This window comes from Ostrea edulis, chromosome 9 (genome assembly GCF_947568905.1).
Source record: "Ostrea edulis chromosome 9, xbOstEdul1.1, whole genome shotgun sequence".
Classification (NCBI taxonomy): domain Eukaryota; kingdom Metazoa; phylum Mollusca; class Bivalvia; order Ostreida; family Ostreidae; genus Ostrea; species Ostrea edulis.
In genome coordinates, this window is record NC_079172.1 from 14,558,615 (window position 1) to 14,574,235 (window position 15,621).

Below are 15,621 nucleotides of genomic sequence, written 5' to 3' on the forward strand. Positions count from 1 at the left end.
GTACCCTATTTAAATTCTAAGTGTAATGTGACTACGTAATTAAGGTTATATATACTTTCTTTTCCAGTTTGATCCTGTGGTAAGTAGATCTATTTTAGTATACTTAATATATTCCAATGGGAAATATGATTTCTCTGTCTGAAAAAATCATACTTGTAGAGATACAAATCATTGAGAAAATATGATGCTTAATGCACTTCATTGAATAAGACTGTTGTTTGCTTTCCAAGAAATCATTTATTATATCGCTTCCTGAGACATTGATTATTAAATTGTGACTGGAGATCTTGATTATTCCTACCAGAGACATTGACTATTGTCACTAGAGACATTGATTATTGTCACTGGAATCGATTATTGCTACTTACTAATTATACAGTGTCTTAAATTTTGTAAACATCAGTACTTGTATTATAAAGTCATTTTGAAAATACTTTGAAAATGAGTTGCAATGGATTTTCTTTTTACAGGCTTACAGATTGGAGCCTCTAGTCAACCCTTCAGCCTCTCATATAAAACCAGTGTTAATGCCCCACCACAAAGGCAGAAAAAGGCTTCATCTAGGTGTGCTTTATAAAATATAGATGGAAAAAAAGCTTTGAATAACATGTACATTTAATTGGTTTATGATATGTAGCAATGTATGCAATTTTTATGTTTTCATCACAGCATAAGCCACACCAAAAAGTAACAATTCTACTACTGTAAATCATTTTCATTTCATTTTCCAGTGAATTCCCTGGGATTTGTTCAATGATTTTCAACTGTATATTATACAAATACATTGATTTCTTTTGAAGAGTTAAAAGAAAGTTTGACGAGGGTTGGAGCTGATATTAAGCAGAAAATTATGGAGTCTCTGAAGAGCACATGGAACTCCATCAATGAGTTTGCCAAAGCTCATCGGAACCAGACCGAGTCCCTAGAAGAACATGTAGACAGTCAGATGTCATCGGTCATGCAGGACTTGGATGATGACCAGTCCTGTAAGATTTTAAACTAACTCAGATGATTTTTAATGTGTTACCTGGTTACTTAGGTTGCTTATGTTAAAACAGCAATCAGGAGAAATAATTCATTAGGACTGAATACAGAGAAACAAAACTGTGTGGATTGTTGCGATTACCTGCATTTTGTTATTATAAGAAGAACTCCTCTGTGTGCCTTTACTTTTTCAGAGAATGAATTGAATAATCAAGGACTTCCTAATATAATAATTGATCAAAGCAGGAAGCATAGTAAATGTATGAGTTACTGTAGATTCCTAAATATACGTGAGGAAATTATTTTAATGCAATTTCGCGAGAAGTATCACCCGTGAAATAAAGTTATTCACTTTTATTTTTATATTGCTATGATCCGTGTCAAAACTCTTGATCAACAGACCATTCGCAAATTCATATTCTCGCTATGTGACGTCTACGAGTCATTTCGTGATATCAGGTAATCTCGTAAAATAAGGAATCTACAGTATTTATTTTGTAGAGAAGTGAATATTATTTAAAGTGGCATTGTACTTGCATCTCTTTGTATTTTTCCAACAGCGATAGCCTCCAGCCTGCAGGAGGATATTTACATGGGACAGTTAAATGAAGGCCAGAGGATCGATTATGTACTTCAGGAGAGACCCATTGAGAGCTTTAACGATTACTTATTCGCTCTGTCTAGTCATGGATGTTATTGGTAAGATCTAGTACATGTTGAATCAAGGTCAAGTTTGGAAGAGACTTTGTGAAGCAAGAAAACGCTTGAGAAATGAATTTTGTTTCTAAAAATACATCACAGGGTTTGACACTAAGTCACGTCCGACCGACCGAGTCTACTAAGTGATAGGTCCGGTCGGGTAAAATGTCGATTTACTAGTCCGACCGGTCGTGTTAAAAAAATAGACAAGAAACTTTACTTTAAACCGTAAGATATTTTATTTTTAACTAAAAGAAAATAACTGTAAAGAGTTTGCAAGCAATCTTGAACCGTGTGATGGAATAATCTCTATTTTTAGTTCTAATAAATAAGTCGCGGTCGGAAGTGATGTTTTACGACATCTACTCGATGTTCATTTTAAACGGTTTATTTGAATTGACTATAATAAAGTGTTTATCAAGTGAATAAATTATGTCGTAAACAGCTATTTATCGGTGTGGACATATGTACGGGAATGTCTCTATATTTAATACGACTTCTCGTCTTCAAGGAAAGACGTCCCAGGAGAAAAAAGAAAAGGTTAGGAAGAAATAAAGCAGGGATTTTGAAATATAAATTAAATAAAAAGCCGGTTGAGGTCATTTTATACTAAATAGACTCAAGAATATCCGTGCCGGGTAGAATTTAAAGAAACAGAAAACGTGTTTAAAAATCAAATGGAATGACGAGACTTAAGATATTTTTTAGACAATTAATTACGTTTTGGTTCAAACTTAACGTTTGTCATTTAAATGAAGTATTTAAATATGGAGAAACTATCAGTTTTTTTCTGGAAAGTTGGTCAGGGCTAGTGGATATAAAGTCAGGTCTAGTAAAAATCATTTGAAGTAGCCTGACTAGTCTAGTGCTCAAAAGAGTAAATGTCAAACCCTGCATCAGGGTATGAAGTGCGACGTTTCTTGCTAGCATACAGTTCCTGAAGGGTGTTAGTGCTTGATGAAAAGTAATCCAGCATTGAGTGTTGCCGTCATAACCAAATGTATTTTAGTAATCCAGCATTGAGTGTTGCCGTCATAACCAAATGTATTTTCAAAAATGAAATCGATTTTTACATTCTACTTTCGTTTCTGTCGGAATTTGCGGCTGTTAAATTAGAGGTACTATAGTTATCAAGATTCATACATGCATTTTTCACAACTTCATCACATTCATGAGGAGATGACTATCATTACAACTTGTAAAAATATTAAAGGCAAAAACATTGGAGATGTAAATAAATAGTAATAAGGACCTTACTATCAGACTAACTCATTATGCTAGATCATGTGTAATACATGTACATTAAAGGGTAGTTACATGTACATGTAGATATGCACAAATCCATGAATTGGTGGAATAATAGCACATGGTATGCTAACAAGACAGTCACGTTGTCAATACTCTGCTTGTTTTGATCTCGCTTTTTGAAGTATGTTGGCATGAGATATCAAAAGTTCATCTTCTCATGGTGTTTCAAAATGATAATTATACCCCTCGCAACAAGTTGTGGGGGGGGTATACTGGAATCAGGTTGTCCGTCTGTCCGTCTGTAGACACAATGGTTTCCGGACTCTAAAGCATTATCCTTTCCACCTACCGTCACCATATCATACATATGGACTACCCATGGGATGAAGATGTTCCCTATCGATTTTGGGGTCAAAAGGTCAAAGGTGAAGCGCACTGGACATCGAAGTAGCAATATGGTTTCCGGGCTCTAAAGCGTTATCCTTTCCACCTACAGTCACCATATCATACATATGGACTACCCATGGGATGAAGATGTTCCCTATCGATTTTGGGGTCAAAAGGTCAAAGGTCAAGTGCACTGGATATCGAAGTAGCAATATGGTTTCCGGGCTCTAAAGCGTTATCCTTTCCACCTACAGCCACCATATCATACATATGGACTACCCATGGGATGAAGATGTTCCCTATTGATTTTGGGGTCAAAAGGTCAAAGGTCATGCGCACTGGACATCGAAGTAGCAATACGGTTTCCGGGCTCTAAAGCGTTATCCTTTCCACCTACAGTCACCATATCATACATATGGACTACCCATGGGATGAAGATGTTCCCTATCGATTTTGGGGTCAAAAGGTCAAAGGTCACGCGCACTGGACATCGAAGTAGCAATATGGTTCGGTTTGTCATGCCATTTGTTTTTTACACTCAGAAAAGAGGTAGTTTATACCTATTACCAACACCCTTTGGGAGATTGGGGTAAGCGGGGGGTATTCTTAGTGAGCATTGCTCACAGTACCTCTTGTTAATTTTATAAATTACATTCTGCTATCGGAATTTACAGCTGTTAAAATAGACGTACTTTATGTATAAAGCTCCACAGGTGTATTGTTATTACTGCATCGCATTCATGAGGAAATGGTTCTCATTACAATTTGTAAAAATATCAAAGACAAAAACATAGGAAATGTAAATTTTATTCTGTATCCAGCATTTTCCATCCCAGAATCATACAATGTGATAGAAATACAGTATGTGTAGTTACTATGTAGTTGTGAAATTTGAATTTTTATGTCGACTTGCGCCATTACCAGTTTACATTTTCTGTTAGTGGTGTATCATTGTTGTCATCTTACAATGATGGAAATATGCTTCATTTGCGTTTTCCTATTAGACATGAATATGAAAATTGTCACGAAATTATAAAAATCAGTCATATTTTGGGAAGCTATTGTTTAAAAATTGCAATTAAAGACAATAGTATGTTTTGACTCAATCTCTCAGTCAATTGTAATTTCATTGCACATGTATGTATTTGACAGGGAATCAGAAGACACAGTATTATTGGTTTTGAAGGAGCTTTACTCCCCTCAAGGAATAACCCCTCAGATGCCAGGTCCTGATGGAACGGTCAAACTGTACAACGCGGCAGCTTCTCCACCCCGGGGACCAGCACCACCCCCAATGGCACAGTACTCCCCTCCATCAAATCAGCCAATGGGAGTCCCCCTGATGACACCCCCTTCAAATGGACCCCCTCCAATGAGGACGCCAAACATGATGCCCCCTATGGGCCACATGCCATCTCCCCACATGACCCAAGGTATGACCTCAGGTCCTCCTCCCCCATCATCTAACGTTGGTCCCCCTCCTCTCGCCGGCTTTGTTAAGCCCCTCCAAAAGTAGAACAAAGGATTGAACACAAAACATCATCTGACTCATTGATTTAATTTTAAACTGTTACAAATAACAAACTATGTTCAGAAGCTGCAATATGTGGAGGATGTTTCTGATTTATCTTATTTTCATGTTTTGATGTTATACAAAGTATGCAGGGTTTTCCCCCCAATACCATAATGTGTGTAAGTAATTCAAGTCTTATTTATTTCCAAATTTCAGCTTGACATGTTAACATGCATTTAAAATGTCTGTATTAGAAATTTGACAACTTTAGATCTGCATCTTTGTGAAAAGAGATTCATTATAAAAACAATGTTGTTTATTTTGAAAAAAAAGTTCAAAATAGTTGTACATGTTTTAAATTTGTAAATATATAGTTACATCTTTTTAAATTATAAGAAATACAAGATGTAAATATGAAAATTGAATGTGGAATTTATTTTATTGTTTTTATGTAAATACTGTAAAAAAAGAAAAGATAGATAAATAAATGGTGCTGAAAGTATATGAATTGACTTTCATTAGACTCACAGTTAAAATCTATTTATTTACTGAAGTTTCCTATTTATTCATATGAAAGTTACTGAAGCATGAATTCTATATCATTTCATGTGCTACATTAATTATTTATTGATGTGTTGCCAGTTTCCAGTTTCAGATAAGTATTCACAAATCAGTAGACAATGTTAATCTTGCAAGTAAAAGTAAGGCAATCAACATGAATGTTGCAGAGCAGTATATATAACATGGATAATGTACACTGTATGTGATAAAAACACTTCACAACCGTCTCCTTGGAATTTCTGGTACATGTATTGAAAGCATCATGGGAAAAGACAGACAAAAATAATGTAATAGTTCTACAATAGTTCTACACAGTAGTGGAATTCTACCATGATATACATTGTACATGAAATTATAGTGGAGAAAAAGTCCATATTAAAATTGACCAGAGATCTGTATAAATTAGAAAAGGATTACCAACATATTGTCTACTGTCACTATTTGTTAAAATATATAGAATACAGGTATAAAATTGTATACTGTATGACATTGAGTAGTACCCTAAACAAAATTCCATTAGGCTGTATATCTGAGATGGTGTGTAGTGACTGTTGTTCTGTTGACACTAGGCCGGCTTAGCACGGTCTGTTGACGCTACGCCAACTTAGCACGGTCTGTTGATGCTGGGCCGGCTTAGCACGGTCTGTTGATGCTAGGCCGGCTGGTGCTTGGCTGGTTGTCCTCTTCCTCTATGGAGTTATTTGGAACAGCCCTGTAGGGGACCGTGGACAGGTGATGAACATAGATCAGGAAACAGAACTCCAGAAGTGCCATCAGGACTGCCAGGGACAAAATTAGTATGGAGTAGGGAACAGACACGACCAGCGTGGGATCAGCCGATAGACTTATACTGCTGTGGCCAAACAGACCAATGATGATGAGATTCAAAATGACTGCAAATGAAAGGCACTGTTAAGTAAATAAAGACAAGACTTTTTGGGGGTTGTTTTTTTTTGCCAAATTAAATGAAATCATGTTTTGGGGATCTACTATTATATATTTTAAATCATATTTCTGTAAATACAGTATATAGATGTGTGTCTTACAAATGATGAATATAAGGATGCCTAGTTTGAGATTGTCCCACCACGTGGTCAGAGTCCTATTTCCCGCCAAATCTCCCAAAACGATGATAGCACACAGGATACAGAGGATCATGTCCACAGACACTAACAGCAGGGTAGTCTCCGGCATAGCTATGGCAGAAATTAGGACCAGTAAACATGTTTACACATTCAAAAATGATACTAAAGCTTATAAAATCATTACTTGATACACTGACTGTGCAACATTGATTTTGTGGGATATGACATAGCTTGTGGAAGTATAATTGATCTTGAGAAAAGTTCCATGAAATGGGTGACATTTTGGATAATGAAGGTAATGTGGATTGTTTGATTTTTCCTCTTACCGTTGGTTTTTTTAATGTATTCATACACGTCTGGCTGACCGATTCCGTGGGCCCCACATGTCGTGTTCTTGGCACCACACACTATCCAGTAGTAGATACTAACAGACACACTCAACTGAAAAGGACAGGTTTAATGAAGATAGTTATGTGACACTCAAGGACTGGGATCGCCATTATACATGTATGGAAAAAAAAAAAACTTCTTTAAATATTACAAATAATAATATTTATTTTGATTACCATTTGAACAGACTATGCACATCTGCTCAAACATCACGGGTTGAAAGAGGTCGTTATTTGGACAGAGATCAGAGGCTTTGTGATACATGTTCTTTAGGCATCAATGAGGATGAAAAACATTTTCTTTTATAGTGTTCAAAATATGTCACATGTAAAGAGCATATATGTTAAATATTATACAAAAGCATTGTAGTAGACTAACTTATAAGAAGAATGAAGACAATTTCACTGTGAAGACATTAAAGTCTTTTCTGCTAGCTATATGTAGCTAAATAGATATATAGAAAGAAGTTAAAGGGAGCTAGAGAGTATTCACATTTGTATGTTATATGCATATATTTTTAAACACACAATGCCTCTGTAATTTTCATTTCTTGTTCATTTCATATTTTAATTGTATTTAAATTGATGCATTTAAAAGTTTTCCTGCTTTGCATTTTAAATGTAGTACATGCTCTCTCCTCAATGTTCAGCAATTAAATTGTATTTGTCCTTGTAAAATACTGTACTAACATCCTGTGTATATTTACCATGTCCAGCACAATCTCTATATTTACCATGTCCAGCACAATCTCTATATTTACCTTGTCCAGCACAATCTCTATATTTACCTTGTCCAGCACAATCTCTATATTTACCTTGTCCAGCACAATCTCTATATTTAGCTGTACATATATACATATAGCTGGATTCAGCTAGTTTAGACTGAATTTCTTAATTGCAGAGGTATAGCCAAAATGTTGCGTAATGATTTTTAAACATATTTATACTTTGAACTGCCAACAACAGTTCTAATTAGAGAAGAAAAGAGAATTTATATTGTGTTGTTAACTGTCCACTACCCTGTGTGCGTTGAAGCATAGATTAATATTATGGCTTTACATTACGGAATCCATTATTCTTTTGATCCTCATCGACTTTTATTCTATGCGGAAGAGTGGATAACTGTTGCTTAACAACTTAATAATCCTAATTAACATTTGACAATTTTGAATCCATATTCTTCCTAAGGGACAAAAATTAAGAGATTTTTGTTTACAATGTGTTGTATGGAGTACAAGGTTGGAGTATTTTTCACTCGGTGAAATTCAATTGCTATACTTTTAAATCAATTTATTTCAAATAGCTCGATATACAAATGTACAATGTATAGTTTTATTAGCTATATGTATAGCTTAATAAAGCTATATAGCTAAATGCAGAGATTGTGCTGGACCTGTTTACCCAGTTTATCACCATGCACTTTGTAGGTGTATGAAGGTTATTTGTGATGTCTAAAGGGCCCTAGACTTTACTCTGTTCAGACAGAAACGTTTTTACATCGTACAGTGACACAAATGTTATTTTACACAAGCTGTTACTGAACAACATATTACATGTATACATACGTCTGCATTTATGTCACTAAAGACGAGCCAACCAGGGGTGAAGATCACTAAGACGATGGTTACCATGGTGCCCACGATTGACCCCACCATCCAGTTCTGCATGGTTGCCCCACTCAGTGCAGCCGCCTCCTCCGGCATGGTGAACACTTACAATAGTCCTGTTTACAGCTTTGTTATTTTGTCTGTCGATTCTGTATCTTTCAGTGGTCAACTATCACAAGTCTGTAGATATGTGTACAGCAGGAGAGCTCTATTATTTAGTAATACCGAGTCAATTTTGTCGCATTAGAGTTCCCCGTCATTTCTGTCATTTCCTCTTATGAGACCCGGAAGTTTGAAAAGCGGACATTCTTCCTCGTGATTATTTATAGTTTTCATTCACATTTAAATGTACCTGATAAGCATTTAACACACACCAGCAGTTCACATACAACCATTTCTTCTATTCTTATTCAATATTAACACCCGTTCCTTCCTTGTACAAAGCAGGTATATTTAGGTTTTGTGTTTTTTAATCAATATACAACACATGCACAATGCATTTCTGTGAAACCCACAGGAGACAAAGTTCAGCGGTTGAAATATATTAACAATAACAAATTTACTGATATTAGAGAAGATGCGTTTCACTCTGACAATCACTAACACTGGAATTCAAACTGTACACGGAAACCACGGCATTAAATCAGTTTTAACTAAGTTGCCATGGTACATGTGCAGTGTATGTACTCTTCTTTTTCTATCCCTGGAAACTCTAAACGTACGGAAGCTGAAAGGTGCCAGGGTATAGAATTAATTTTTATCTGGCGGCCGCCATATAAGTTAACTGGTGGCCCCCACTTATTATCTGGCGGCCACCAATTAATTATCGTTCAATTTCTGTTATTGTCGCATGCAAACTAAATTATTTTCACATTTGAAATAAGATTAATTGGTGGATTAGCCCCCCACCCCCCACTCTTTTGGTGGTAGTAATGAATGGTAAAATTGTAATATAGTCCAGCAGATATGTGGGAAGATTGTGCTATTAGTGATACAAGCATGAAATTCGGTAGACTGTTAGAGCATTCTGTTAGGAAAAGTTTTGGATATAGGGGCATTCCAAATTTCTCAAAATGGAGGTCATTCTTTTAAAATGGCCATTTTCGGGTAATATGCGACACAGGATCCATTTCAATATACATGTAACTATATTTACATGTACTTATTAAAAAACATATCACTGCCGTTTTTTCCTCCTCACATAAACATGTTTTGTGGTGCCAATTAAATGTGTCAAAGCTTACATACCATTTAATTGGCCCTTCTGACCAAAAATAGTTTTTAAACTTTTTAAACAAACTTGTGAAACGCGATGAAAATGAACGGGGTATGTCACTTTAACACTCTAGGAGTGCTTCTATTTGCTTTCACATAGAATATAATGCACAGAAAAGGCTTGGATCCAAGTGATATAGTATTCTACATAATTGTGTACAAAAGTGTAATCTCTTCTGTAAACTATCTAGTGCACTCCCTTCCGCAGTGGCAGAGAGCTGTGCACTGGAGTAAGACCTGAACGTACTTGCACTGTTCTCTGAAATCCATCTTGCATCACATGTAATACATTGCCGGTATGCCCCAGTTTCCTCCGGGATCGAGGATTTTGAAAGGTGAAGGTAACGAACAGTGATCAATCTCATAACTCCTATGAGCAATACAAAATAGAGAGATGGGCAAACACGGACTCCTGGACACACCAGAGGTGGGATAAGGTGTTTGGGAGGAGTAAGCATCCCCTGTCGACCGGTCACACCCGCCACGAGTTATATATCTTGATCAGGTAAACGGAGTTATCCGTAATTAAATCGGTGTGCCAAGAACGGCCTAACAATCGGTATGAAACACGTCAGACAGCATTTGACCCAATGATAGATTGTATTGGCAAAATAGATCCTTATAATAACCATAGAATTTGCGAAATGCTTACTTTAAACAAGACCGTTGGAACCCCTGCACCATCAACTAGTTTGTCAGTAACCTGCTTCGATTTAAAAAAAAAACAACAAAAAAACTGACCATACGCAGAACAAGCTCTTGCGTATCGAATCAGTTGGGAGATATAAACAACATAATTATGCAGGTGATAATGGAATATTGCTACATAAATATGGGAAGTTCAACACAAACCCCAGCCATTATCAATCTGAACCCAACCCTATTTACTTTGCGAAGGAATCTCTGGTGTGCAAATCGTCACATGGCCCCAACAGAAGCCGGTTTGGTAGGCAACTCTATGATATACTATCTGAGAGCTCGAGTTGGTGGGATGGCCTCTACTGATCTGCCACTCTGGGTAAAGAGATGCTTGGAAGCCTCATTGACATGTTCCTGGCTGCTGGTTCGATGGTTAAGCAGGACAACAAAACACTCCAGTGGATCCATGTAGTCATCTACACTTGCAATGGTTTGGCATGACAGTTACAATGTAATGCACAGAAAGCTATAGTGACATCACAGGATTTCCATGTTTCCCATGCTGTTTTCTCTTCCCACTGGAGCATGTCACGGTATCATACCCAGCGAAGGCGTGTAAGAATGACAACTCTCGGCACTTGTTCAGTTCCAGTGCCATAGCCATTTTGCGAGCTGCCAAGTACCTAATGTTCTTTCCTGTGGCAAAAGTAAACCAAGGTTTATCGATGTCCAGACGTCCAGCTGTTGTCACTGCAAGGATTGGAATATTTGTGTCCAATGTGAAGATTGACACATTTGTTTAGCCCCGCCTCACTGTTTATTTATCCCAAACAATATCTAGCCTGTTTGAGTGCTGTAGCTGACATGTAATGTATGGCAAGAATACTATGTATACTCAGAGAAGGTCTTTGCCATGCCACGTGCAGCATGTTCACGATCTATCCAGGATCATGACTTCAGCAAGCACTTGTTGAACTGAAGTTATGATCAAAGGTTATCCATTGCCCCATTTGTAAACTGATCTCCCCAGTCTATGGGGCAAAATGGACCCGCCTTCTGGACGAAGCGTCAGATTCTGCTCACCAAATCCATGGAGATGCCCAGCACCCTATCATAGCAGATCGATCGAGAGACCCAGGTGAAACAAAACATCAACCATGTCTCGTTTCCGAGTCTTTAAGTGCATTAGAGTGCCCAGGTACACATGCATGGGGTCTTCCAACTGTGGATGTGTCTGATAGACTCTATACTACTGGTACTCTCTCGGCGGTGTGCGTAGCTGTCGAGCATGAGTTGTGAGATTGTGGGAGTAGGTGTTGATACATATGAGTGGCTTGACTGTTCTTCAATACTTGGATGTTAAGACCATTCAAGATCATGCCACCTAGTGCTACAGGAAAGGAAGGCACCGGCATTTCTTGGCAGAATGTTTCAAATGAACCACGAAAGGTGCCATCATTTTCAACATGTCTATTTGGACTATGTGTACTGCTTTAGGAAGACAAATTATTGTCAGCATCGTGCTCACATGTCTTCTGCAGGGAGAGTCAACATCCTGGTTGACAGCAAGCAGAATATATTGACCATACATGTGCTCCTTCAGGTCTTGAAAATATGTCATGATTCGATCTTTGAGTTTGGTCGAGACTGTTCCAGCCTAGTGGTGTACAATCTTGTCAGGTGTACCAGTTTGAACACTGATGTCATAAGAGCATCCATGTGGGCATCATCAATTTAGATCACCAGTTTTCCATGTGCTATACCATGATTGATATCATTTTGATCATCCACTGTTGTCTTTGTGACCCTAGCTAGGAGAACAGACACTTCATGTAATACTTGGAATCGTGTGCTATAAGGTCTCAGTTTAGAAAGAGAGTTAGGGTTAGCCTTAATCCTGCCTTGTTTCCTAATTTCAGAGCAGCTGCCCTGACAAGTTTATCAAGATGGAAGATGGAAGCTTTGCACAGAGAATTGTTATTCGCTGGTTTGTCACAAACGAAACACTATCAGGAAGTAACTGTGTGTGGTCTACATGCATGTACGCTCTGATGTTTTGTACTTTCTTAAGACACTTTCAGATTCTTCACTAGTTTCCATCTTTGTGTCCGATGCAGTGCAGTTTTGTTATACTTTAGTCTGCATGAATCATGCCACTTAGCCTTGTGGCTCTGGAAGGTTGATTGGATACCCCCCATCGTCCAGGCGGGACTTGTTTAAAGATGTTGGCAGGCAACCGATCTGATTGAAGTTGTGGATATTGTCTGCATGAATCCAAACTGTATCTCGCTTGGAATCAACTGGACAAGAAAGGATCTCAGCAGTGTCCTCCTGATAGACATAACACATACTTCTTTCAATCTGTCATATAAGGCAGATGTACTGAGCTGTTGGGGATCTAATAGCTTAAAATGCTTATTGGCCATTGTCATTCAGGCAATATGCACCACCTCCATTCAGTCAATATGCAAACTGGGAACCAACACCAATCAAGTACAGTGTATGAGAGAAGGTGCTGTGCAGTAGGATTATCACTTGAAAACAGGAAACAAAATAGCATAGGTATGTTAGTAAGTTGTTACCAGCCAATGAAGTTATGACGTTATTGTATATTATGTACATAACAGTTGATAATATGTTCACTGCATTGTATTTCATACCTAGTACACATGGCATGGCTGAACTATAGGCGGCAAAATATGCAATTCATAGCCACCATTTTGTAAAATGGCCGCCATTTTAGCCCTTTGAGGAATATGGAATGTCCCTACCTCCTAAATTCATTGTAATGGTATGCCCTAAATGTGTGCGAAATTTCATGATTGTATCATCAATGGCACAATTTCACCGGAATTTTCACATATCTGTTGTGCTAATAATGAATTAACTGATCAACTGAAGGTTGAACAGAGCCCCCTCCCTCCAATTTAGGGGTACGAAGTTTGGACAAAAGAGACATTTTAGGTTCCTTTTCTGCTTGTCAACAATTGTAGAAGACAATTTCTCCTCCGACTGTCCCTATACACTTTGAAAAACGATGCTACGTGTTTGCGTACTATTCTAAATCTTTCCAAAATAATCACTCAGCGATACGAATTACATTGTTTTTGCAATTGGCATCCGCCATATATAAATTAAGTGGCGGCCGCCAGTTAATTTATATGGCGGCCGCCAGTTAAATAAATATTAATTCTATACCCTGGCACCTATCGCCTTCCGTATAAACGTGTAGTCAGTCGTTCTTGTGGTCGCAAACTTTCAGATTTTTAAAAACTGTTGGATATTTTCGATCAAATTTGGCAAAAACAAAGTACTCGTGCAAAGAGGGTTAAGATTTATCAAATGAAGGGGAGACAATGACATAGAAAAAAGTGTCCTTATTTATAAACCCCTCTCTTCAAGAACCACTAAACCAGAAAAGTCAAAACTGGCATGGGAGCTTCCTCATATAGACTATATTCTATTTCATTTGTGCACATACATGTAACCCTGGAGATATACGACACGGTCACATTAGGTGTTCAATGTTTCAATATAAATCTAAAACAAATATCCCTTAAAATTTGTCTTAATTTGCAAGATGAATACGTCCTTCTGTTTTGTATGTTCAAGCTTGTTGAATCCATGATTTCCGGGACCGGGATGACCTCAGACTAGGAATTCAACGTTTTACATAGAAATGCATATGATATAATCATCAAAAATCTTCTCATTAACCAGAACAATACTGTCCAGCTGACTTCATGCACAGTTCCCTTTTCGCCAAGACTTTTTACCACGTAGTTGCTCAGGCCTTTTGATCATTTCAACCCATCACCCTTGTCATTTAAACCTATACCAAAGGTTATTTTACCCCTTTAATCTAACATTCTCAATATGTATCTAAATATAACTTCTTTAATCTAACAACCTGTATCTAAACATCATTTTTTTCAAACATAGAAATGGGTACCTGGTCTATTTTCACCATTCAAGCCCCTGATCACTAGATCCACAAGACAGCACTAGTGAAATTTGTAAATTTCATTTTTGATGGTATTCTCGATCTTGCTTTATCAAATTGTTAACCCTATAGCTATAACGTCAAATTATCATCGGAACATTGTTAATCAATATGAATATTCTACTAATTTTTTGTATTGTCTATAGGTCAGTCAAGGTCAGGGGGTGACAGGGTTTGATGACTGGGGCTGGACATGGTGGTCACGGGGTAGGCAGGGTTTGATGACTGGGGCCGGACATGGTGGTCACGGGGTAGACAGGGTTTGGTGACTGGGGCTGGATATGGTGGTCACGGGGTAGACAGGGTTTGATGACTGGGGCCGGACATAGTGGTCACGGGGTAGACAGGGTTTGGTGACTGGGGCTGGACATGGGGTAGACAGGGATGACAGGAAATCAGGAGAACGTCAGGGATACTCAGACTTCTTGAAAGGAATGTCAGGGGGAACTAATCCAGTAGTAATATGTTGGTAGGGTTAGACATAGGCTTCATGCTCGGGTTACGGCTATACTATACATGCCAGCTTAATATTAGGTTTAGGGTTAGGGTTATACTATACATGCCAGCTTAATATTAGGATTGGGGTTATACTATACATGCCAGCTTGATATTAGGGTTAGGGTTAGGGTTATACTATACATACCAGCTTGATATTAGGGTTAGGTTTAGGGTTATACTATACATGCCAGCTTAATATTAGGTTTAGGGCAAGGGTTATACTATACATGCCAGCTTGATATTAGATTTAGGGTTATACTATACATGCCAGCTTGATATTAGGTTTAGGTTTAGGGTTATACTATACATGCCAGCTTGATTTTAGGGTTAGGGTTATACTATACATACCAGCTTAATATTAGGTTTAGGGTTATACTATACATGCCAGCTTGATACTGAGTTTAGGTTTAGGGTTATACTATACATGCCAGCTTGATACTGAGTTTAGGTTTAGGGTTATACTATACATGTCAGCTTGATATTACATGTAGGTTTAGGGTTATACTATACATGTCAGCTTGGTGTTAGGTTTAGGGTTATACTATACATGCCAGCTTGATATTAGGTTTAGGGTCATACATACATGCCAGCTTGATATTAGGTTTAGGGTCATACATACATGCCAGCTTGATATTAGGGTTAGGGTCATACATACATGCCAACTTGATATTAGGTTTAGGGTTATACTATACATGCCAGCTTAATATTAGGATTGGGGTTAAACTATACACTT

At 37.7% G+C, this 15,621-nt stretch overlaps 2 protein-coding genes across 3 annotated transcripts in view; one reads left to right on the forward strand and one right to left on the reverse strand.

Moving 5' to 3' along the window:
• The window catches only part of LOC125658418 (phospholipase DDHD2-like), a 15,644-nt gene extending 10,311 nt beyond the window's left edge, over positions 1–5,333 (forward strand). For both annotated transcript variants that reach the window (XM_056148624.1, XM_048889683.2), the window contains 5 exons: positions 68–79; positions 471–564; positions 801–986; positions 1,545–1,683; positions 4,471–5,333. In XM_056148624.1, coding sequence (XP_056004599.1) covers positions 68–79; positions 471–564; positions 801–986; positions 1,545–1,683; positions 4,471–4,834 — 795 coding nt within the window. In that variant the 3' untranslated portion in view covers positions 4,835–5,333. The remainder of the gene's footprint in view (positions 1–67; positions 80–470; positions 565–800; positions 987–1,544; positions 1,684–4,470) is intronic.
• LOC125658416 (uncharacterized) lies at positions 4,857–8,990 on the reverse strand. Its single transcript, XM_048889681.2, has 4 exons — positions 8,432–8,990; positions 6,804–6,918; positions 6,439–6,588; positions 4,857–6,285 (listed from the first exon to the last, which is right to left on the reverse strand). The coding sequence occupies exons 1-4, from the start codon at positions 8,567–8,569 to the stop codon at positions 6,026–6,028; spliced, it is 663 nt and encodes a 220-aa protein (XP_048745638.1). The 5' UTR covers positions 8,570–8,990; the 3' UTR covers positions 4,857–6,025.
• Positions 8,991–15,621: the final 6,631 nt, after the last annotated feature.

What these genes read in the sequence shown, in the direction of transcription:
- LOC125658416 (XM_048889681.2), bottom strand. Translation starts at nt 8,569, where the DNA reads ATGCCGGAGGAGGCGGCTGCACTGAGTGGGGCAACCATGCAGAACTGG. An exon ending in ATACATTAAAAAAACCAACG is followed by an intron (nt 6,589 to 6,803) that starts GTAAGAGGAAAA and finishes TTTCTGCCATAG; the next exon opens with CTATGCCGGAGACTACCCTG. An exon ending in CATCCTTATATTCATCATTT is followed by an intron (nt 6,286 to 6,438) that starts GTAAGACACACA and finishes TTTCATTTGCAG; the next exon opens with TCATTTTGAATCTCATCATC.